The following is a 23747-nucleotide window of genomic DNA, read 5'->3' on the forward strand; positions in this document are numbered from 1 at the left end:
GGTAGGCAAGGTGAAAAAACAACGCATGTTTATGTAATTAAACAAATGCAGCATAAACAAATGTAACAAGCCTAACTTTCCACAACACTGAACTATCTATAAATGAGCTTCAAGACTTGAATTAGAACATTTCAGTGTGTACTTAATCATCTCTTTGGCTGTCATAACTATTGAGTTCTACCCTGACTTAAATTCCTGCTCACTGTACTGTGGGTGGTACTCTGAATAAATATACGTACATTGTGCTGTCTTAAGATGAACCCAATTTGAAGGCCTTATCATGGTAAACATCTGATGGTCTGGAAATTCCAAGTGAGTTCTCACAGTCCATCTGAAATTCACTGTTGTAACTTAAGCATCTTTGTGTTTTTAGAGAGAGGTTCAGGGTTCAGGAAGATCATGTGGCACACCCCCTTTTTAGTTTTTCCTCCGAAACTAAGTGTTTGTAGTAGTTGTCTTGTAAACAGAAATGCACAAGTATGTTGATCTGCCTTTAATATTACATTAGTTTTTTTTGTTATTGCTTTGTGTTCTTGCTCATTTTTATTTCGTTCCCCATCATGTATCTTTTGTAATGTGTGTGTATACTTCTAATAGCTTCTGTAAATTTTTAGTCTTCATTTTCTTCTTTGCTGTAGGGTTCATTCGATTTTATATAATTTTATAATAATTATATAATTTTATAATTTTATATAATTAGTTCTTTGCTCCCCCCCCCTCTTAGTTCTGGGGACAGAGCCTAGGGATTGCTTTCTCTAGGCAAGTGGTCTACCACTCAGTAAAAATCTCTGACTCCTTAACAGCTTTTTTTTTTTTTTTTTTTTTTTAAAGACAGGCTTTCTCTGTATAGCCCTGGCTGTCCTGGAACTCACTTTGTACCTGTAGACCAGGCTGGCCTTGAACTCAGAGGTCACCTGCCTCTGCTTCCTGAGTGCTGACTGAAATTAAAGGTGTAAATCCTTTCTCCCCTAGTCTTCCTCCTCCTTACTATTTTTTGTTGTTTTTTTCTTTAATGACCCTCTCTTGGTATATAATGTTGCCCAAGGTGTCCATAAACTGATCTTCTTGATTGATCTTCCTGAATAATTGGGCTTACAGGTATCAGGTACTACTAAATCTTTGACCTTCTGAATTTAGGGCCTCACATTTTTAGGTCAGGGCACTACCACTGAATTATTCCCAGCTCATTTTGATTTTTAAATTTTTTATTTTATGTATATGGGTATAGTGTTTGTATGACTGTGTACCATATGTGTGCCTGTTGTCTGTGGAAACCAGAAGAGGGTTTTGGTTCCCTTGAACTGGAGTTACATACAGTTGTGAGCTGCCATATAGGGGCTGGGAAATCTAATTCATGCACTCTGGAAGAGCAGCTAGTACTCTTAAACATCTTAAGCCATCTCTCCATACACAATCTTTGGCCTTTTTATTTTCTTTAAATCTTTGACTTGAAGAGTAGAGATCTTTTTTTTTTTTTATTCTCGTAATGTCTGGCACAAATGTTATGCCAGTATAACATAGTGTCAGCTACAGATTCTTTGATTTTGCAGTTCTTTATGAAAAATAGAATACTGGGTCTTTTTATGTAGTCTTGGTTGCCACTATGTAGGCTAGGCTAACCCCAAACTCACAAAGATAGATCCTCTTCCTCCCAGTGCTGAGATTAAAGGTGTGTGTGCGTTACCACTCTCAGCTGTTTGGACTTTTCTAAAGTCGATAGCTAGTGTAGGATATGAATTCTTTCAGTTAGACTTACTAAGATCAGCTACCTAGTTTTTCTTTTTGGGAGTAGTGAAAAAGGATCTCATGTAGCCCAGCCTGGCCTGAAATTTCAATATGGATGACTTTGACCTTTGTCTCCAGGTTCTGGTGATTGGATTACAGACATGTACCACCATACTCAACAAAATTAAATGCTTAAGAAATTTTTTAAAAAAATTTGTGTATGGATGTTTTGATTTCATGTATGTTTGTCTACCAGTGTATGCCTGGTGCTCAGGAGGGTAGAAGAGGGTGTTAGAACCCATGGAACTGGAGTTGATGGTTGTGAGCCATCATGTCGGTGTTGGGAACTGAATCTAGGTCTGCAAGAGCAACAAGTGTTCTTGACCACTGAGACATCTCTTCAGCACCAAATCAGGTACTTGTACAAATGTTTCCTTTTTAAGATAGGAAAGAAAGCTCTCCTGATCCTCCTACCTCCACTTCTTCAATGTTAGGATTATTGGTATGAATCACCATGGCTTATTTGGTGCTTTGGATTGAAATCTCATGGTTTTGTGCATGCTGAGTAAGTACCAACTGAACTACATTCCCAGCTCACTATTACGGAATTGTTAAGGCACAAGACAGCTTTGGTAAATTGATCCAAATTTAATGTTAGTAGCTTGTTTTTTTTTTTTTTTTTTTTTTTTTTTCCTTTTTCTTTTTTACTAGATGACAGTTTACCAGTATATATTTACCCATTCCTTTCTGTTTGCCAACATTGCTGGGAGGAATATGAAAAGCACTTAAAATAATCAGTTCTTGGAGCTTTGTTATATTTCACATAGTTGACACAGGAGTTGTTAGGGCATGTCTGGCTGAATGTATACTTAGTACATGTGAAGTTCTAGGTTTGATTTTTTTTTTTTAATGTATGAATGATCTGCATGTATTTCTACATGCCAGAAGAGGGTATCAGATCCTATTAAAGATGGTTGTGAGCCACCATGTGGTTGCTGGGAATTGAACTCAGAACCTCTGGAAGAGCAGCCAGCGCTTTTAACTGCTGAGTCATCTCTTCAGCCCTGAAGGTTTAGGTTTAATTACCAACACCCCAAACCCCTCCCCAAATGAAAAAAAAAATAATTATATAGAAATACAATATTCTCCCCTCACCTCCATGCATGGTTTTTCTATATAGCCCAAGCTGTCTGTCCTGGAACTCACTTTGCAGACCAGGCTGGCCTTGAACGCAGAGATTCACCCACCTATGCCTCCTGAGTGCTGGGATTAAAGGTACACGCCACCACTGTCTGGCTGGAATACAGTATTTATCATAGAGCAGTGTTCTATAGGTATTATAAAAGGCATATTTTCTGCATTTAGAAATTTGGACATAAGGATTTTACAAGAGGTTTATGCCCATAATTCCAGCATTTGCATTTGCAGGATAATTGTTGTAAATTCAGGGTTAGTCTGGGCTATGTAATCAGTTTGAGGGCAATTTATGGTACAGAGACAGACCCTGTCTTCTTTCTTTAAAAAAAAAAAAAAACTAAAACAGATGTATGTATGTGTTGACTAGTGAATGTCCCTGGAACTGTATATCAACAGTTGTGAACTATCATGTAGCTGCTAGGAATCAAATCTTGTGCTCTGAAAGGAAAACTTTTAAAAATGTCTGAACCATGTCTAGGTCAAGACTGCTTGCTTTAAAGAAACCAAAGTAAATAAGATAAAATCTTGTACATATATTCACTTTTATTAAGATGAACAGGTGAGCTGGAGGTGTGGCTCAGTAGGTCCTGAGTTCTATTTCTGTGCCCAGCCTGAAAGACAAATGGAAAATAAAAGAATATTAATTTGTGAGTGGCTGAAGAGATGGCTTACTGGTTAAGAGCTCTTGTTCCTCTAGAGGACCCAGTTCAATTCCTAGCATGTAGGCAGATTTTTCTGTCTTGCCAGCTTGCTCCCAAATAACCAGATGGAGATTTTTTTACTATTTGTGAAAGCTCAGCCGATAGCTTAGTAGCTCTTACAACTAAAGTTACCCACCCAACACCTTTTTTTTTTTTTTTTTTTGCTGGAACTCACTGGCCTTGAACTCAGAGATCTGTCTGCCTCTGCCTCCCAAGTGCTGGGATAAAGGGTGTCCACCACTGATGGAGGAGGGTCATCTGTCTATGTGTTACTTTCATTGGTTAATAAAGAAACTGCCTTGGCCCTTTAATAGGACAGAAAATTAGGTAGGCGGAGCAGACAGAACGCCACGCCTCTCCTCTCTGAGACAGACATAGGTTAAGATCTCTCCTGATAAGCTACCAGCTCATGCTACACACCACTACTGCCTGCTAAATTAACCCATTTTTATCAATCTACTTTTTGACTCGTGGCTTTACTACCTTCACTCTTTCATATAGCTGCTCTGTCTGCTAGTGACTCCTTTCTTCTTCCTCTCAGTGTCCTGTGTTCCTGAAAATTCTGCCTAGCTATTGGCTATTCAGCTTTATATTAAGCCAATCAGAACGACACATCTTCACAGTGTACAGCTCCACCCTCAGGCTTCCAAGGCTGTCTCCCCCCCCCCCCCCCCCCCCAATACGTTTTCTTTGTATACCCCTGGCTGTCCTGGAACATTCTTTGTAGGCCAGGCTGGCCAAGATCAGACATACTCCATGGGCCATCTGTACTCAGTGTACATATCTAGACAAATATTACACGTGCTTTTAATTAAAGCATACTAATCTTTAAAAAATACCTATGGCATCAACTAAAATGCTATGCAGATACTTTAAAAATATTAAACTGGGGTTGGTGGTGGTCCATGCCTTTAATCCCAGCACTCGGGAGGCAGAGGCAGGTGGATCTCTGAGTTTGAGGCCAGTCTGGTCTACAGAGTTAGTTCCAGGACAGGCACCAAAGCTACAGAGAAACCCTGTCTTGAAAAATCAAACAAAAAAACAAAAAAACTTTCAAAAATATTAAACTGGGTAGAAGTTAATTTATATTCTAAGCTGTAATTTTTTAAAAATTTATTTTTTATTTTATGTATATGGTTATATTTGTGTGTCTCGTGTGGGGATTACTGTGGAGGCCAGGAGAGGGTATTGGATCTCCTGGAGCTGGAGTCATCTAATAAGGGCATCAGGAACTGAAAAGCAGCCAGTGCTCTTATCCACTGAGCAGTAGTCTGTCTAACTCCATAAAAGTTGACATTTTTTTGAGCGAATGGAACCTAGAGCTTTTCATATGCCATGCATGTCTTATTATCTAAGTGATCTGCCTTCACTAGCCCTTGAGTATTTTTTTAAACTCTGCTATACTTAAAATTTCTTTCTATAATAACTTAAAAAATACTGAGTGAATAATAGTAAAAATCAGGCATTAGGTCTTAAACAGTACTCAGAATAACAACAATCAAAAAAATCTGAATTAATGGTAATCAAATGTCATGTGATTGAACAAAGGACTGATGGGAGTTAGTTAATCAGATCTTTCTTATTTTATGAAACATTTAATGCTATTTGGCACTAGAGAGTAAACAAGAAATGCTGTTTTCAGGACTTTTTTTGTTTTTGCCCCATTTGAGATGGTTTTTACTATGTTGTCCTGTTTGGTCTCATTTGTAATTTGAAGGCATCCTTTCCCTTAGGCTCTGGAATAGCCAGGGTTAAAGATAGGTACCACCTGTTTCAGATACACCTTCATTGTGCTTATCTTTGCCAAAATTTACTACAAAATTCAGTGTCATAGTAAGGGAAGTCCAACAACAGTTTTATTTTGCTTTTCAGTTCATTTAAAAATTGTTCACTACTTATTTATGTGTATGAGTGTTTTGTCTCTATGTATATATGCACACCATGTGCATGCCTGGTGCCCATGGAAGTTAGAAGAGGGTGTCAGATCCCCTGGAACTGGAGTTACTGACAGTTGTGAGCTACCATGTGTGTTCTGGGAACGGAACTGAGGGCTGTCTGGAAGAGAAGCCAGTGCTCTTCACCAATGAGCCATCTGATTAGGCCCCCTGAACTGAAAATTCATTTGTAAATTAATATTTACATGCTATTTTTTATTCAAATGCTAATAAAAATTTAGTATAGTTTGTGTTAAGGATATTCTTAAGATTTTAATTTTATGTGTGTCTCTATGTTAACATACATGTGAGTGTTTACAGAGGAGGCTTGAGTGGGAGATCCCCTGAATCTAGAGTTATAGGTGCTTGAGGGATGCTTAGTGTGAGTAGGATGAACTCCGGTCTTCTGCAAGAGCAGCAAATGCTCTGAGCCATTTCCATACAGTAATTCAAATTTATTTGTCTCCCATTGAAAGATTACAGTACAGACTTGGGTATGATAGCCCATGCCTTTGTCCCATCATCATTCAGGATACTAAAGGGAGGAGAATTTTGGGTTTGAGCAAGTTTGGACAACATAGTTTCTGTCTCAAAAATAAGTACTGTAATAATGTCATTCAGGTTTCCTTATCATTAACCTTACAAACCTTACCACAGTAGCCTCGCCAGAGTGAGACTATTAAACTTCCCATTCTTCTGTACTTACTCTCAGGTTCCTCCAGGAAGTTGTAAGTAGCTTTACCACAGGTCTGAATCTCATACCACTTTGGTTTCATACTGTATTAAATATTGTGCTCTATTTTGAACTCTTTGAGATAATAAGGTACAGTTTGAATGTTTTTGTTGTAGTTTTCTTCTGTGGCCTCAGGAATAGTGTTAAGCATTCTGCCGCTATGCTGTACCTCCACCCTGCAGATGTATATTAGTTGTTCCTGATATATTTGTATAAAGAAGGTGCTTCCAGCAATCTTCATCATCATCTTCTTCTTCTTCTTCTTCTTCTTCTTCTTCTTCTTCTTCTTCTTCTTCTTCTTCTTCTTCTTCTTCTTCTTCTTCTTCTTCTTCTTTCTCTTCCTCCTCTTCCTCTTCCTCTTCCTCTTCCTCTTCCTCCTCTTCCTCTTCCTCCAGCACCGGGAAGGCAGAGGCAGAAGGATCACTCTGAATTTGATCTTAAACAGTAGAGTTTCAGGAGGTTTGTTTGTTTGTTTGTTTGTTTGTTTTGAGAGAGAGAGGCTCAGACTGCTATTCTCAAAAGCTTGCTTCAGCCTCCTGAGTTCCTAATTTATTGATTTCATAGAGATCTGCCTGGGATTAAAGATATGTGTTACTATTGCCTGCCTTCAACATCATACCATAATTCCATTCTTTTTGTGAAGTTAGGAAGGCTGCATTGCATATCTAACTTCCATTGGTTTGTTTGAACTTTAGGATAAAAATATGTAAAGTGTATATCTTGCTAATATAAGAATCAGGAGTCTGTGCAGAAGGAATACGCAGTTTCAGACTTTATCTTTGTGAGGTATTTATTTCCATTCTTTTACCTACTTAGGGGAAATGGCCTAGTCTCATGGAATTTCTCCATGATCCATCCTCCTCTATACCACATCCACATGCAATTGTGCCCTTTCCTCAGTAGATGGCAATAATTCAGTTGAATTTTGAAGATTAAGTAGTTTTAGTTTTAACTTAGAACAGACTGACTTGCTAATTATTTGTCAATATCCATTGAGACACAGTTGCTTTCAAAATGTTTTCTAGAAAATTAGAGTGCTAAATATGGAGAGTACATCTCTGTCTTTTGCCTTGCCTTTTTAGTTTTGCTTTCCAGTTGCTGCTGTGAGGTAAGACGTGGGGAATTTCAGCCTTGGCTGTGCAGTGTAAGATAATATGCCTCTTCTAATCAGCCACTATTGCCTTTCAGCTGCATGCACTTTAGTTCATGCTACTCCCTTTCTTGTGCCTAAACATGTTATATAAATTAGAGGTGAAAGGAATTAATGAGAAGATACTAGTCCATCATTAGAGTATTTTGAATCAGCTGAAAAATAGAAGCTTAGCTTAGCTTTGTTTTTTTTTTTTTTTTTTGTTTTGTTTTTTGTCTGTTTTTTTGGTTTTGTTTTTTTGAGACAGGGTTTCTCTAACTTTTGGAGCCTGTCCTGGAACTAGCTCTTATAGACCAGGCTGGCTTCGAACTCACAGAGATCCGCCTGCCTCTGCCTCCCAAGTGCTGGGATTAAAGGTGTGTGTCACCACCGCCCAGCTTGTTTTGTTTTTGACAGTGCTGGGGATCTCTTATTTCATTAACCTCTAATAACCTTGACCAGCCCAGAGTATTTTAAGAGTATACCGCATATATTTATGTAAACTATTTATAATAAATTATGTAGGAGGGGCTTTAAGTAGTAATATCAGCAATAGCAACTAAGTTCCTTTCAGTCCTCCCCTTTGGTTTTCTGCATGGAGCATGGTAGAATTAATAGACTGCAGAGTCTTGGAAAGTTAATGTGATAATGTCCTAGTGATGAAGGAATCTAAGTAGTGGTTAATCAGTTTAAATCCTGGCTCTTAAACTACTTGCCACGTAACTTTGGGCAAGTCTCTTTTTTTACTTCAATTTCCCCTTAAAAAAAGAAAAATAGCACCGATATTATGAAAATTAATGTTTGCAAAGGAGTTAGAATAATGCCAAGAACAAAAAGCTTGATTAGTTAGCTATTATCGCTAGCTAGTAACCATTTTTACTGATAGGATAAATTTTTTTTCTTTACATCTGAAAATACAGTTCGAGAAGTTGGGTTTCTCTTATACTCAAGAGTTGAGTGTTAAGACTTTGTCTTAGGCTGTGTGTTGGTGGCATATGCTGTTGTTCTCAGCACTTGGGGGCAGAGGCAAAAGCAGGCGAATCTCTGTGAATTCGGGATCAGCCTGGTTTACAGAGTTCTAGGACACCCAAGGCTATACAGAGAAACCCTGTCTTGAAAAACTGGGTTAAAAAAAAAAAGGACTTTGTCTTTGGGTGGTAAGGATATCATTGAAGAGTATTGATAAAATCTGTAGCAAGAAGAATTTGGGTAACGGTTTTCCAGTTGTTTGACCTTGGTCAATTTAACATGTAAATTAGGAAAAAAACAATTTTTAAGATTCTTCTGAGTTTAATTTAAAAAATCTTATTCTGTGTAGTGTGACATGTATGCAAATCAGGACATATTGTTGGATTCGAATCCACTGTGGGTTTTGGGGTTCTAACTCGGGTCGTTAGGCTTGGCAGCAAGCATATTGACCTGCTGAACCATTTTACTTGATCCTTTTTTTGGTTTTTGTTTTTGAGACAAGCTGTCACTATGTGGCCCTAGCTGGCCTGGAAATGAGAGATCTGTCTTCTGAGTACTGGGATGAAGTGTATTATTGTACCTGGCCCATGACTATTTTTTTTATTTGTGTATAAGTGTTTGACGACGTGTATGCATGTGCACCACATTCATGTATGGTATCCTTGGAGGTCAGAAGACAATGTTAATCCCTAGAACTGGAGTTACAGATTGTTGTGAGTCACCATGTGGGTTCTGGGAACAGAATACTTGTCCTCTGCATGAGCAGCAAGAGCTCTTAACTGCTGAGCTATTTCTCTAGCCCTCATGACCAATAATTTTTAAAATTGTACTTTATTTTTATTTATATGTATGTCTGTGTGAGTGTATGCCATATGTATGTGGTTGCCTGAGGAAGCTAGAAGAGGGTGTTAAATTTCCTGAAGCTGGAATTACTTAAAACTCAAAATAACATGCATAAATCTTGAGAAACCAAATATATCAACGTATTATTACCATCTAGCCTTCAGACTTTCAGCTTGACTGTAGTAATTAGTTTCTTAGTATTTTTAACAACACAGTCTAGCCAGTGGTTCTCAGCCTTCCTGGTGCTACGACCCTTTAATACAGTTCCTCATGTCATGGTGACTCCCAACAATAGAATTATTCTCAATGTTACTCCTTAATCATAGTGTAAATATCTGTTTTCTGATGGTTTTAGGCAGCCCCTGTGTCGGGGTCCAACCCCAACATAAATTATCTCTCTGGACTGGTGTGGAGGCGTGGGAGTAATTGAGACACTGTTCACACAGCAATATCGGAAGGGTCTCAGGGTATATTTCAATCCTGAAGATCATCCGAGTTAATTCTCAAAATAACCTTTATATTCAAAGGTAAACCGAGGGGGAAGTTCATTAGCATTTTGTTTCCTGGGTAGCAGGACTAAAGTCATTAGCTTGGATTAACACCTCTTCCCAGGCTGTCTCCATAATTACAAAGAAGAGAGCAGAACAACATTAGCATATCCTGACCCAGGCTACAGCCAATCTGTAAGTGCTGTGTGACCACCTTAGGTGCGAACTGTGGCTTGAGAGTCTGGCCACCATTCAATGCAGAAATATGTGACCTATATAATATTGCCCCACAATTCACTCTCTCTTAATAATTTTAAAATAAAAAACTGTGCTTCTGGGGGACTGGAGAGATAGATGGCTCAGTGGTTAAGAGCACTGCCTGCTCTTCCAAAGGTCATGAGTTCAATTCCCAGCAACCACATGGTGGCTCACAACCATCTGTAATGAGGTCTGCTGACCTCTTCTGGTCTGCAGACACACACAGACAGAATATTGTATACATAATAAACAAATATTTTAAAAAAACTGTTTCTGCAACAGGACAGATGACTACGTCTGCCTTGGGGAAAGACTCCTCCCTTTACCCCAAATTACCTGTCATTGGAAGTTAGGCATATTTTATTTTTTTGTGATCTTCTGTCTTAGGTTTTTAGGATGGAGATACTTCAGACCCGTCATTGACTGCTGATCTCTGTGAAGGAAAGAGATTAGGGGAGAGAGATACCTTTGGGCTCTGTGTCTTGGAGCCATAAATTTTTGTCAGGATAAATTATAATGCTTTATGAATAATCATGCTCCTAAAGGCTATAGTCTCCTATTAAAGGAGAGGAGAATCGCCTGAGTTGAAAATGTTTTTTCAGGGGGGCTGGAGAGATAGCTCAGTGGTTAAGAGCATTGCCTGCTCTTCCAAAGGTCCTGAGTTCAATTCCCAGCAACCACATGGTGGCTCACAACCATCTGTAAAGAGGTCTGATGCCCTCTTCTGTCCTGCAGACATACACACAGACAGAATATTGCATACATAACAAATAAATAAATAAATATTTAAAAAAAATGTTTTTTCAGCTAGTTTAGAGCACCTCTTAATTTTTTTTACATTGTGTCAAAATCCAAACTACTTATCATATGCATTAAATCCCAACATTTATAGGGTGTGTCAAACTTTTCTCAACATCTTTTTTTTAAAGATTTATTTATTATGTATACAGTATTCTCAGTATTCTGTCTGCATGTATGCCTGCAGGCCAGAAGAGCGCACCAGATCTCATTATAGATGATTGTGAGCCACCATGTGGTTGCTGGGAATTGAACTCAGGACCATTGGAAGAGCAGCCAGTGAGTGCTCTTAACCACTGAGCTATTTCTCCAGCCCTCTCAACATCTTGTAAGCAGTTACAAACATCATCAGGTCAATACCAACTTTTCTCAACATTTTATATGTAGTTACAAATATCAGTAGGTCAGTATCATAATTTTCAACATTGGTCAATACCAACTTTTTTCAACATCTTATATGCAGTTACAAGTATCAGGTCAATACCATAACAATGAATCGACGATTAAGCATATCACAATTTTCTTAAATCCACATTAATCAAAGGACAACAAAAGCTTTTCTGATGGGAAAGAGTACAGTGACATTGCTGTTATCGAATACCAGTTCCAGTCTTGAGCAGCTGTTAAACCCTTAGGCTGCCCCCTTTCTTAATTGAAAAGGGGTGTTAGCCATTTTTTATTTTGAGGTTTTTTTTTTTTTCCCCCTGAGGGGAAAGCTTGGGTCTTAGTTTTTAGGTCTAATATTTTAATCAAAATGAGTTTTGTGTCCCAGAGACTAAAATGTCATTCACCTTCCCCCGTTTTCTTTCTGTTTCTCTCTTGGTGTTTTGAGACAGGGTTTTTTTTTGTGTGTGTGTGTAATAGCTGTGGCTGTCCTGGAACTTGCTTTGTAGACCAGGCTGGCCTTGAACCCACAGATATCCATCTGCCTCTGTCTCCCAACCGCTGGGATTAAAGGTGTGTGCCTCTGTTGACCACCCCCCACCATGATTTTCAAGGAATGAGTCTTGTATTTATTGCCTAAGCTAGCCAGAACTCCTGAGCGCAAGCCTTTTGAACAGCTGGGACTATACAGGCTCATAGGCTTGTGCCATGTTGCTTAAGCAGGGGTAGGATGATAGGAGTCTAGAGGATGAGAAGTGGAATTTGGGTAGGGGACGTCTAATTTCTTTTGCCTAAGATCTCTTCCTTTTTTATTCTTGCTTTTGAGTATGTAATTTCTTGTCAGTACTTCTTGATGTTTGCTGCTTGTCTTCTGCCCCACTAGAATGTAAGTTTCTCTAGGGGCAAGTCCTTTTTGTAAAGGTTAAGTAATATTTGTTAGAGACTTATCACCTGTCAAGCTCTTGCTGAGCCTGCACAAGCCCTATGGTTGGTTCCCAGCTAGTACTGTATGGGTGGGTGTGGTTGGTTACCAACAGGCCTTGTGTCTCTTCTTAGTGAGCTTTTCAGTTCAGTGATAAATGCCCCAAAGAACAGCTTAGTATTTTTGAATATGTGTGAGAAAGGATTTTCTGTATTCCTGTCGTGGAACTCATAGCCAGAGGAAAACCTTGAACTTCAGATCCTTCAGCTTCCCTTAGTACAGGTGTGTACTAGTAGCATAGTCAGTTATGTGGTGATGGGGATTAAATCCAGAGCTTTCGGTGTGATAGGCAAACACTCTAATAGCTGAAGTGTATACCCCAACCCTGCAAAAAATTTAATAGGAAGAATTATTTATTTTTCTTTCACAGTTTCAGGCTGTCTACTTTAGGCCTGAAACATGTGGCAGAAGCTGCTTGCTTGCTGCCAACCAGGAAGTAGAGGGTGATGGGAGAGGGAAAAAATGTGTTTTGGGGGAGTTATATTTCCAGTAATTTTATTTTATTTTTTAAGCTAGGCTTCACCTTTTATTTTTTTCACTCTTCGCCCCCTATAATGCCATCTTACTAACTCTGTCAGTGGAGTAATTAAAGATCAGAACATTCTAGATCCGGGATCTAGGCCTTTTTCTAAAGTTGTTAAGCTGTCAACCAAACTCAGTATATAAACCTGTGGGGCAAAGTTTAAGACCTCTCCTTCCAAGCAAGCAAGTCCAATTGATATGAAAGCATCGGTGGAAAAATTTTTGTAAAAAATCATTGCTATCTAGGTGTGGTGTGATACGTTTAACTTCAGAGATCTGCCTGCTTCTGCCTTCTCAGTGTTGTGCTTAAGGGTATATGCCACCATGCCAGGCCATTTCTTTTCATCCTTTTTTGTTTGTAGTGCTGGCCGACTCTGTGTAAATCACTTGCCTCTGACTCCATAGAGCTGGGATTAAAGGCCTGCCCCACTGTGTGTAGTTTTTTCAAGATTTGTTTTTCCAGAAAGGGTTTCTCAGTAGCCCTGGGTGTCCGGGAGCAAACTCTGTGGACCAGACTGGCCTTGAATTCAGAAATCCTGCCTCTGCTTCTCTCCTGACCCTCCTGAGTGCTGGGATTAAAGGCCTGTGTGTACCACCACTGCCTGGCTTGTTTTTTCATTCTTAAAGGTGATTATTTAGCATGTTACGTGAGAAGCAAAGTTAAGTGAGAGACTGGTAATTTGGGAAGTGGAGGGCTGGTGGTACATAGTTAGTTCTATGGTCCTGTACTTGTCTAGAATTCCTGGGCTTTTAATATGATTTTTTTGAATCACAAAGTAAATGTCAGTTGGTTTATATGGTACCTTCCAATACTTGAGGAGGAGTTTAGCATTTGATCTGTGGACATAGTTGAAGATTTTAAATAGACACATTTATCAGTTGAGATGGTTCAATGTGTAAAGTTCTCCTCTACCCCCAAATAAATATAATAGAATATCTAGGATTTTCCTATTGATGCAGTGGAATACTTCAGAAAGCAGAAACAATTTCAGAATAAAATACATATATTTAAAAATTGATTTATTTTGGCTGGGTGGTATTGGCAGTGCACGCCTTTAACCACTTGGGAGGAAGAGGATTGCGTATCTCCGTTTTCCAGGCAGTGTGGTCTGTAAAGCAAGTTCCAGGACAGCCAGGCTGTTGTTTATACAGAGAAACCTTGTCTCGAACCTCACTCCCCCCAATAGAATGTTTGGACCTAGGTGCACTCTCCCCAATAGAATGCTTGGACCTAGGTGGTTGAGTGTCTACTAGGCATGCCCAAAAACCTTTGTTGATTTCTTTAACACATAAACTGGTACATGTCTGTAGACTCGTACCAGACAGGTAAAGATAACAGAAACAGAAGTTCAAGGTCATCTTCAGCCATGTAGTATGTTCAAACCACACTTGTGATACAGGAGATCCTGCCTCAAATAGAACTCCAAACTTTAAAAGAAAGTAGTGTTTGTATGTACCTTCTACCAGTATGAACTGCTTAAGAAAAGGCACTTCCTGTCAAGTGCCTTAGAATATGTGCTACTCTTTTGCCATGACAGAGTAAATATTTAGGAAAGACGGCAGTTTTTACTGCAGGACTGAACTTAAAGACAGGAGCAAATTAAAAAGCTCTGTTTTACTATTCCAAGGTAGTGAAAGTCCTACCCTAAAAGGTAAAAGTTAAAATTTTTATGGGGAGGGGACCCAGATGTTGAACAGCATTCTACCATTGAACTACCTTAAGCCTTTTTGCTTTGCTTTGATCTTAGCCTTTAATGACAAAGTCATCTCTTCCTCCCCTTTTAAAGTAAGAATTAGCAGTTAATTTGTGTTGGTGTGTGTATGATTTGCTAGTGTTTGAACCCAGATTCTGAGACATGCTAGACAAGTACTCTGCCACTTTAGCTACAGCACCACCAACTCAGTTGACTTTTAAGTAAGGATTTGTACCTCTTCATAATTTTATATGGGGTATTTTCACTTAAAAAGCTTGCAGTGCTTTGGAATGAAGCTTTTTTGGAAGAGTGTGCCTTATATAATTGTAGTGTTGTCTGCCAGTGTAGATGGAGCATTCTGTTCTGTCCTATCAAAGGGCCAAGGCAGTTTATTAACCAATGAAAATAACATAGACAGATGACCCTCCTCCATCATGCCAGTGTTAATGAAGCTTCAGGCTTTCTTGTAAGAACATTCACCGTCTGTTTGCTATTCATTTATTTAGGTCTTCCTGAGATTTGTTCCCATCTAGTACAAGTTGTTAGCCTCATATTCCACGCTCCCCTCACCCTTTTTTTTTTTTCCTCCTGGAGAAAACCTCTACTCCTAAGAATGTTTGAATTTTTTTCCTTGGCAGTTGTTTGTATTGCCTGGCTCAGGACTTGTACCATTATTTGGTAATAATACTCTTTATGCTCTGGGTATTTTGTTTTCCCCTTAGCTGACTTAAATTTTCTTTTAAATTTAAGGTTAACATACAAGTAATGTGTTTCATAATGCCATCTTCATACGTATGTAACAATACTTTGTTTTTACTCATTTCCTTCACCATTGCCCTCTCCCATTTTCTTCCCTTATTTTCTTCTAGCTTGTTCCTCCTGCTTTCCAATGCATGTATTCCACATTACTGTTTCCTACCTCCCTTTAGATATTTTTTCTCTCTACTTTTCTGGTTTTATTTCCTACAAGCATACATATAGATACCTATTTTAAATTTGCTTTTGTATGTGAGAGAAAACGTGGTATTTGTATACATTCAAAATGTATACATCCTGTAAATGTTATAATTTTGTTTTTCTTTATGGATGTATAAAATTTCATTTGGCTTGTGTACCATATTGTGCTTATTCATTCACTGTAACAGACACATCTAGGCTGGCTTTATTTTCTGGCTATTGTGAATAACAGCAGTAAAAATGGATGTGCAAGTATTTCTTGGTATGCTGACTTAAAAACCTTATGGTTATATACTCAAGAGTGTGGCTGGGAGGTGGTGGTGCACACCTTTAACCCCAGACTCGGGAGGCAGAGGCAGATGGATCTCTGAGTTTGAGGCCAGCCTGGTCTACAGAGCAAGTTCCAGAACAGGCTCCAAAGTTACAGAGAAACCCTGTCTTGTAAAACCAATAAAAGAGTGTGATAGCTGGGTCAGGTAACAGGCAAGTTCTTGGTCAGGACTTCAATTGGATGTACATGGGAAGGTTTAGGAGATTTTCCCCAAACAAAGGTTAGAATCATCAGAGTATACCATACCAACAAACGGCTGAGAAACAGCAGAACAGCTTGCCAAGACCATCTTTGTCCAGTAAGAAATGGCAAGATCAATCTGTTTTTTTGTTCTTTGTTACTATACAATTTACATTCCTCTAAAACAGTTCCTTTTCCCTTACATCCTTAACAGCATTAGAGAGAGAGAGAGAGAGAGAGAGAGAGCGCGAGCGAGAGAGAGAGAGAGAATGTGTGGGAATATGTGGTAGAAGGATGGAGGTTGAGACAGGGTCACACTGTGTAGCCTTAGCTGGTCTAGAATTTGCAATGTAGACCAAGCTGTCCTTGAATTTATAGATCTGCCTGTCTCCTGAGATTAAAGGCACATATGCAACTTTCCCTATATTAGGCTCTAGATTCACTCTAGTGATAATAGCCTGTGTACAGAGATTAAAAAGCCTGTGAGGAGCCTCCCTCCTGAAGATTCTAATGTCAATCACAGTCTTACCATCTCGTTTTCATTTGTCTTAAAACAGCTGGAAGTGTAGCTTTTGTCTCCACAAAGCCTGAGGGTGGATCTTCTATCACTTGATATTCATTCTTTGTTAGTTTTTATCCATTACACCCCTAGGAGAGACTTAATTGTCCTGGCTTTTTCTTCTTGTTGCCTCCCCCACAGGGTTTCTCTGTGTAGCCCTGGCTGTCCTAGAACTTGCTCTGTAGACCAGGCTGGCCTCTAGCTCAGAGATCTGCCTGCCTCTGTCTCCTGAATGCTGGGATTTAAGGTGTGCACCAAAACCCAGCTTGTTTTTTTAATTTTACATTTTGAAGGTGTGGACGTTAGCTTTTGTGTATCTCTGCTTCTTGTTTTAGTGAACTGTTTTTCTACTTTAGAGAAGAAATGACTGATCTTAGAAATTTTTTTACTGGTTTGTTCAGCGTTATTTTTCAAGCTTCACAATATTCTTAATTTGGTAAATAGTGAGAAAAGAGGATTCTCGATTCAAATGTATTATATTTTTGAGGGTGTTGGTGAGGGGAAGGTGGGTACGGTCTCATAGCTAATGCTGGCCTAAAACCTCTGAACTCTACTGCCTCTTAGAGAAAGTCTTACTTTCGTAATAGAGTATGTTTTACTTCTCATGACTATATATGGCATTGAACAAGGGAAAGCTCCAAGATGAATTTGAATAAGGACTTGGGCTGTGAAGGTCAGTTTAAGCAGGAAGTGGTGGTAACTCACACCTGTAGCCCCAGCACTGAGTAGACTGAAACAGGATAGCTAAGAGCTCAGAGCCGCCCTAGGCTAGAGTGTGAGATGGTGTTTCAGAACAAAAAAGGAAGTCATATTGACAGTGGTCCTGGAATCAAGATATCAGCCTCCCAACCTAACTTTAATTGTAGATGCTTGAGTGCTGATGAGCAGTCATCTTTTAAGTGAGTGATACTTGATCTTAGTCATCTAGCTTGTTAGAGTTAGATAGTAAGAAGTAGGATAGGAAATCTGTACATTGTTATCCTGTATACTGTGACTTGATAGTTTCATTTGTCCCTGTTCTTGGAAGAAATGCTGAGTCAGGTTCATGAGAGTATCTGTTTTGCTATAGAGGCACCAAAAAAAAAAAAAAAAAGATTTAACAGTGCAGTGGGGGTAGGGAGAATAAGTTTGGTAGAGTTACTTCCTGAGTGTGGTTATCTCTGTATTTAGTGAAAACCGGACAGGTGAGTGTTAGGAAGTTAACTGAAACCAGTGTTTCAGATACGCTTACCTAGTGTCTGTTATCTTTTCTGTGTTTATTTCACTTTTCCCTGAAGATTATTTTTAATATGTGAATTGCCAACTATAGCTATTGTAGCATAAAACTTGTTGCTTTACGGTTTAGTACCGGTAGAGTCTTGGGGGAAGACTTTGATTAATCCATTGTATTTCATTTGCTGATTTGTGAATGTTGTAACATGAAGTATTGCCATATGTGAAAACTTCTTGGCAGTCTTTGAGAACCCAGTGTGTAGTGAGAGATGAAACTAATTCAATACAAACACTTGTAAGAAAGACCATGTTGTGAAGGGTCTGAAGTTTGCATGTCATGGTATACTTGTAATGTACAGAACATTGAGGAATTTAGTGCTCTATCTATCTATCTATCTATCTATCTATCTATCTATCTATCTATCTATATCTATCATCTATCTATCTAGGTTTTTCGAGACAGGGTTTCTCTGTAAGAGTCCTGACTGTTCTGAAGCTTACTTTGTAGATCAGGCTGGCCTCAAACTCACAGAGATACACCTGCCTGTGCTTCCCAAGTGCTGGGATTAAAGGTGTGTGTCCCCCACCGACTGGTTAGTATTATTTTTTAAAATAAAACTTATATTGACAGTTATTTGTTTCCCTTTTGTTTGGTACCAAAGAAAGGACTGAAATTCTTTGTAATAACTCATCTCCCTACCCATCCCCCACCCTACCCCTACTTCCTCAAACCCTCCTCCCCCAAGGTGAAATTTTTCTCTTCTGTATTCAGAGTCTTGATGCAATAGCCCAAGCTGGCATCGAACATAATGTTCATTTCTACCTCATCCTCTTGAGTGCTGGAATGAGCTATTATGCTTGGGTAGTAATTTGAACTTCTTGATAGTTTGCTTAGAATAAAGAAGGGTAAACAGTTCTTTTGTATGGAATTGGGTCAGATTATAAACTACTTTTTCCTATCACAGTTATAAAATAGTCCCAAAATTCCACTTAAGAAATTTAATTATGGTCTGGTAGTGGCCAGATTGTAAAATCGGAGATCATTTGTTCCTTTTGTAAACAGATGTACTGAAAGAATTGATTGCCAGTTTCTTTGGAGGCTTTAAAAAAGTTGGGACTTTGTGAGATGGTTCTTTTCTGGATAGTACTATACAAGTGAAAACTGGATCCCAGTAACTCTGTATATATAACAAGTCTGTCTTCAAAACAACAAAAACGAAAGATTGGGTTTATGATTTATTTTTTGAGACAGGTTCTTTCTATGTAGTTGTGGCTGGCTTGGAATTCTGTATATAGTATAGTTCTCAAATTCACAGATCCTCCTGCCTCTGTAGTGATGAGGCGAGCAGGCCTCCTTTTCGTCCCGCCAGGTTTCTGCACGGCTAGCTTTACACCGGAAATAACAACACACAAATTGTAGTCATTTAAACACTGCCTGGCCCATTAGCTCTAGCCTCTTACCGGCTAACTCTCACATCTTGATTAACCCATTTCTATTAATGTATGTAGCACCACGAGGTGGTGGCTTACCGGGAAGATTCTAACCTACGTCCATCTTGGGCTGGAGCTTCAAGGCGACTGCCTCACTACCTTCTACCCAGCATCCTGTTCTGTTTACTCCACCTACCTAATTTTCTGTCCTTATGAAAGGGCCAAGGCAGTTTGTTTATTTAACTCATGAAATCAACACAAAACAGAAGACCCTCCTACATCAGCAGAACTGGAAATTAAGGATGCCACCATACCCAACTTGAATTTATTTAAACAAATTGTTCTATGATTAAAGTATAGGCTTTAAGAAAAATTATCTGGTAGATGTGTGTCTGTTTGCATGTGGATCTGTGCATTTGAGTGAAGGTACTTTTGGAGTCCAAGAGATTTGGATTTACTGGACAGTTGTGGACTACCTGACAAGTGCTTAGAGCCAAATTCTAGGTCACAGTAAGAACAGTAACTGGTCTTAACTTAATAGCTATTCTTCTAGTCCCAAATAATTGGCTTGTTTTCTGAAACATTTCCTGAGAACTGGCCTTTTAGTTTAACCTTTTGAAACCATAATTACATTGAGTGATAAGGTAGCAGTGGTTAGTGTGTCCATGTATGCAAATGAATTGAGGTCATAGGGCAACTGACGAGTACTCTTCTTCCACCATGGGTCCAGGAATCAAACTCAGGCTTGGCAACAAGTCTCTTGATTAGGTGTGCCATTTTGCTGGCCCTTAGTTCTTGTTTATTATGTATGCTTGCACCTAAGGATGGTAAAGAGGATTTTGGATCCACTGAGCTGGAGTTCCAAGTGATTGTGAGTTGCCTAATGTGGGTACTGGATACCAAACTCAAGTTCTAGATGAGCAACAAATACTCTTAACCACTAAGCCATCACTCCAGCTCCAAATTTCTGTTCTTTTATACTATGTTTATAGTTAAGTTACACAGTATGGTAAGGTAGTATTGCTTGCTGCCCCACATTTCTTCTCTATAGTATTGTGCATATCTAATTAGACTATTTCCCTCCTTTTTATCTTTCAGTGAATGGTAGTGTCTAGAAAGGGTATGTCCCTTCAAGAGAGAGGTGCCAATGTCCAACCGGCCTAATAACAATCCAGGGGGGTCACTGCGACGTTCACAGAGGAACACTGCCGGGGCCCAACCACAAGACGACTCAATAGGAGGAAGGTATGTATTTCACAGTAATCTGAAAAGAAGTTGGGAATTAAAAAACAAACACATAAAAACATTCTCATTATGAGGACCAAAGCATTGCTCATGGGGCATTTCCCTAATTTCTGAGCAAAGTAACACACAATTAGAATTTAAAGTAATTTCTCAGTCTTTTTCTAAAGTGAGGCTCCTCTAAAATCAGTTCCCAGCCACTGATATGAAGTCTGAATTTAAGGTTGTTCGCATAAGGCATATCGTGTTTGTTCTTTCTACTTGCCTGACACATGTTGCAACATGTCCTTCAGCCATTTGTGGTCCTTTTCTTAAGACGGAATGATATTATTGAAAGGAAGGTTTTAACACCCAGTTAGAGGGTGATGGGATGTGGACTAGTTTTTCCTGTGGACTCCATACGAACACTGAACTATGAGGCTGTGAAATGTTTTGTTAGCATAGCAGCTCTCTGATTTTGTCATCTGCTGTTGGTCTTTGTATCAAAATGGTTTTATATACAATAGTATGAAGAGTAAGATACAGTCTCTTAAATGTAAAATGTGGGTCTGATTTAGGCATGGACTCTCACTGTTTAAGTACTCAGAACTTTACTTGTCAAGCATAAGTCTGTAATCTAGCGATGTCAGTGGTTAGCTTGAAATGGGTCAGAGTGAATTCTAGTTATTTCTAGAATGATTACTTAAATTAACAATTTGAGGTAGTCATTTATATTGGTATATCATTAAAAAGAAGCTGAAATGTCAGATGTAAATAATAAATTATATGATTTGTCATGTTGACTGTAAGTAGTCATGGGTATGAACTTTGGACCAGGACAGCTTTGTGTGTGAGTTCTGCCTCTGCTGTAGAAGTTGCGAGTCTTTGGGGTACGGTTTCAGGGGAATCTTAGTTGCTTAGTCCTCTCAAGTGGGTGTGTCTGTTTCTTGGAGTTGCTGGTTATCTTAACTAATACAATGTGCAAAGTTAGTGTCACACTTAGTATAGAGTTGTGCTTTCTTTTTCTACGTTCAGCATATGAAACAGCTATACTTTTACCTTTATGTTGATGACTATAAATAAATAACTCTTCATTAATTTAAATAGCATTACTTTTTGAGATTTTATCCTAATATCTGCGTCATTCACAAACTGATTTATTTATTTCCTTTCTTAGACAGGGTTTCTCTGTATAGTTCTGGCTCTCCTGGAATTCACTCTGTAGGCTAGGCTGGCCTTGAACTCAGCACAGCCTGTCTCCCTAGTGTTGGGATTAAAGGCATGAGAAACTGCACCCAGCTCATTTCACATATTGTTGAAAATGGAAAATTTCAAACTCTTCAGCATTCAATGCCACTATAATTTAGGTAGCACAACCCGCCATAATTTGGTAGTAACAAAATACATAGATCCCCATGTCCAAGTTTGAGATATGGATAAGTATAATTATCAGAACAGGGAACATACAAAAGTAAAATAAAAATGAATTCCACAGTCCACATGAAATGTTTCTGTTGATCTTGAGATTGTCAGTCTTTTTAAAACTGCAAGTACATGGGTTCATATAAGTTAGATCTTTTGGACAATTGAAGCTGTATGTTTTAGAACATGAACTGTCAACATTTTGAGCCATTGCAAAATATTGTTGGTTTGATAAATCAGTGTTCTGTAGAATGTAAGCATTTTCTAATAGTGACTTGTTTACAAATGAGCTGCTTTGGATGTGGTATTTATTCCTGTATTCTCAGTGCTCTGGAGGGGAGGCAGGGAAGACCCCAAATTTGATCCATTCTTGGGTTTGCACAGCAAGTTCAGGGTCAGTCTGGCTGTAAAGCTAGAATTTGTCTCACCCATATCCTCCCAAAAGTTTGAAACAAATGAAGTCATTAACTATTGTGATTAGAATTGTGTTGGTTTAAATAGCTTTATAAGGATGCAATAATTGGAATTGCAGTAGATTGTAGAATAGCACATTTCTAAATGAAGCATTAAGAAAATATGTCATCATTATGTGCATGATCTGTGAGTATTGGGTGCACATGTTGTGGTTTGTGTGTGTAGATGAGAGAACAACTTGTGAAATAAATCACTTGTCCTTCCACCTTCACACGTTTAGGAATTAAACTCAGGTTGCTAGACTTGTGTGTGTCAAGTATCTTTACCTGACACACCCATTTCTGCCCCCTCATGTGTTTTTAAGGCAATCTATCTATTTATTTATTTATTTCCTTTAAGTTAAATGCTTATGTTTGTGTCTGCATGTGAGTTTATGCAGGTGCCCTTGGAGTTCAGAAGAGGGTATTGGATTTATAAATGCTTGTAAATCTTGTGGTGTTTATGGTAGAATTTTTCACTTCATTTTAATGCTGGGAACTCTTCTAAAGAGCAGCATATGCAACTCTCCAGCCCTAAGACAATCTATCCTGTGCTTCCTTTTGAAGGAAAAAAATGAAAATTTTAAATGTTTGAAAATGACGGAAAACATGCAAAGAGTTTATTTTCTTCACTTCTGTGAATTTCAACTTTCATAATTTTCTTTTAAAAGTTTTTTCTTTTTACCTGCATTTGTGGCTGTGGGCCACATGCATGCCTGATGCTAGTAGAGGCCAGAAGAGGGGAGGGGAGTCCCTGTTGGGTGCTGGTTTGTCTGGAGGCACAGCTATTGTTTTTAATGACCAAGGCATCTTTCCAGCTGATGCTCACATGCTTTTTGACCTTAATCATGTCTTTTAAAAAAGATATTTAGTAAATTTTGTTTTGTTCCAAAACTGTCTATGCGTAGTACTTGTCTAGCATGCAATACAACAGAAAACCCAAAGCCAACCAACCAAACAAAAAACCCTTTGGATCTCCAGCACTGTGTGAACTGGATTGTCAGTTCAGGATCAACATAGTAAGTTCATGACAGCCTATTTCCAAAGAATGATCTCTTTACAGAAGTAATAAACAAGAGGTCTCATTTACTTACCTAAGCTTAGCATCATATCATATCTTGTTTGAGGTATGTCTGTGTTCAACTGTGTAGTTAATAATTTATTTTCTAGTTTTTATGTGTATAAATATAAGCATAATCAAACAGCTTTAGGCCAAAAAGAACATAGGATTTTGTTTGTTTGTTTTTTTAATGAAATTATTGCCATCTTGTCTTGGTTCTTTGGTAGTAGAATCTCAGCTGGAAAGAAATTGATTGTGTTCTCATCAAAGCCCAGACTTAACTTGCTACTGTGTTATCCTAACAATTATCTAATCTTGAAAAAACTTCTCTCGTGGTTTTTGTGAGGGAGAAGGTTGAGTTTATTAGGAAAGAGCAATTGCAGTTGTAGTTTGAAGATGAATTTTTATTTGTGTGTGTGTGGGTGTGTTTATGTGCTTATGAAGAACAGAAGAGGGTCTTGGGTCCCATAGAACTGCAGTTATACAGGTGTTTTTCTTTCTTCAAGACAAGATTTCTCTGTGTAGTCCTGGCTGTCCTAAAACTGGCTGTGTAGACTAGACTGGC

General features: G+C 38.6%; 1 protein-coding gene across 12 annotated transcripts in view; it reads left to right on the forward strand.

The window, feature by feature from the left end:
* Trip12 (thyroid hormone receptor interactor 12) overlaps nucleotides 1-23747 on the forward strand; it is a 117275-nt gene that overhangs the window by 9387 nt on the left and 84141 nt on the right. For all 12 annotated transcript variants that reach the window (XM_038339575.2, XM_038339582.2, XM_038339580.2 and 9 more), the window contains exon 2: nucleotides 20126-20272. In XM_038339575.2, the coding sequence (XP_038195503.1) occupies nucleotides 20175-20272 (98 nt within the window). In that variant the 5' untranslated portion in view covers nucleotides 20126-20174. The remainder of the gene's footprint in view (nucleotides 1-20125; nucleotides 20273-23747) is intronic.

The sequence above is a fragment of the Arvicola amphibius genome, chromosome 8, assembly GCF_903992535.2.
Source record: "Arvicola amphibius chromosome 8, mArvAmp1.2, whole genome shotgun sequence".
NCBI lineage: Eukaryota > Metazoa > Chordata > Mammalia > Rodentia > Cricetidae > Arvicola > Arvicola amphibius.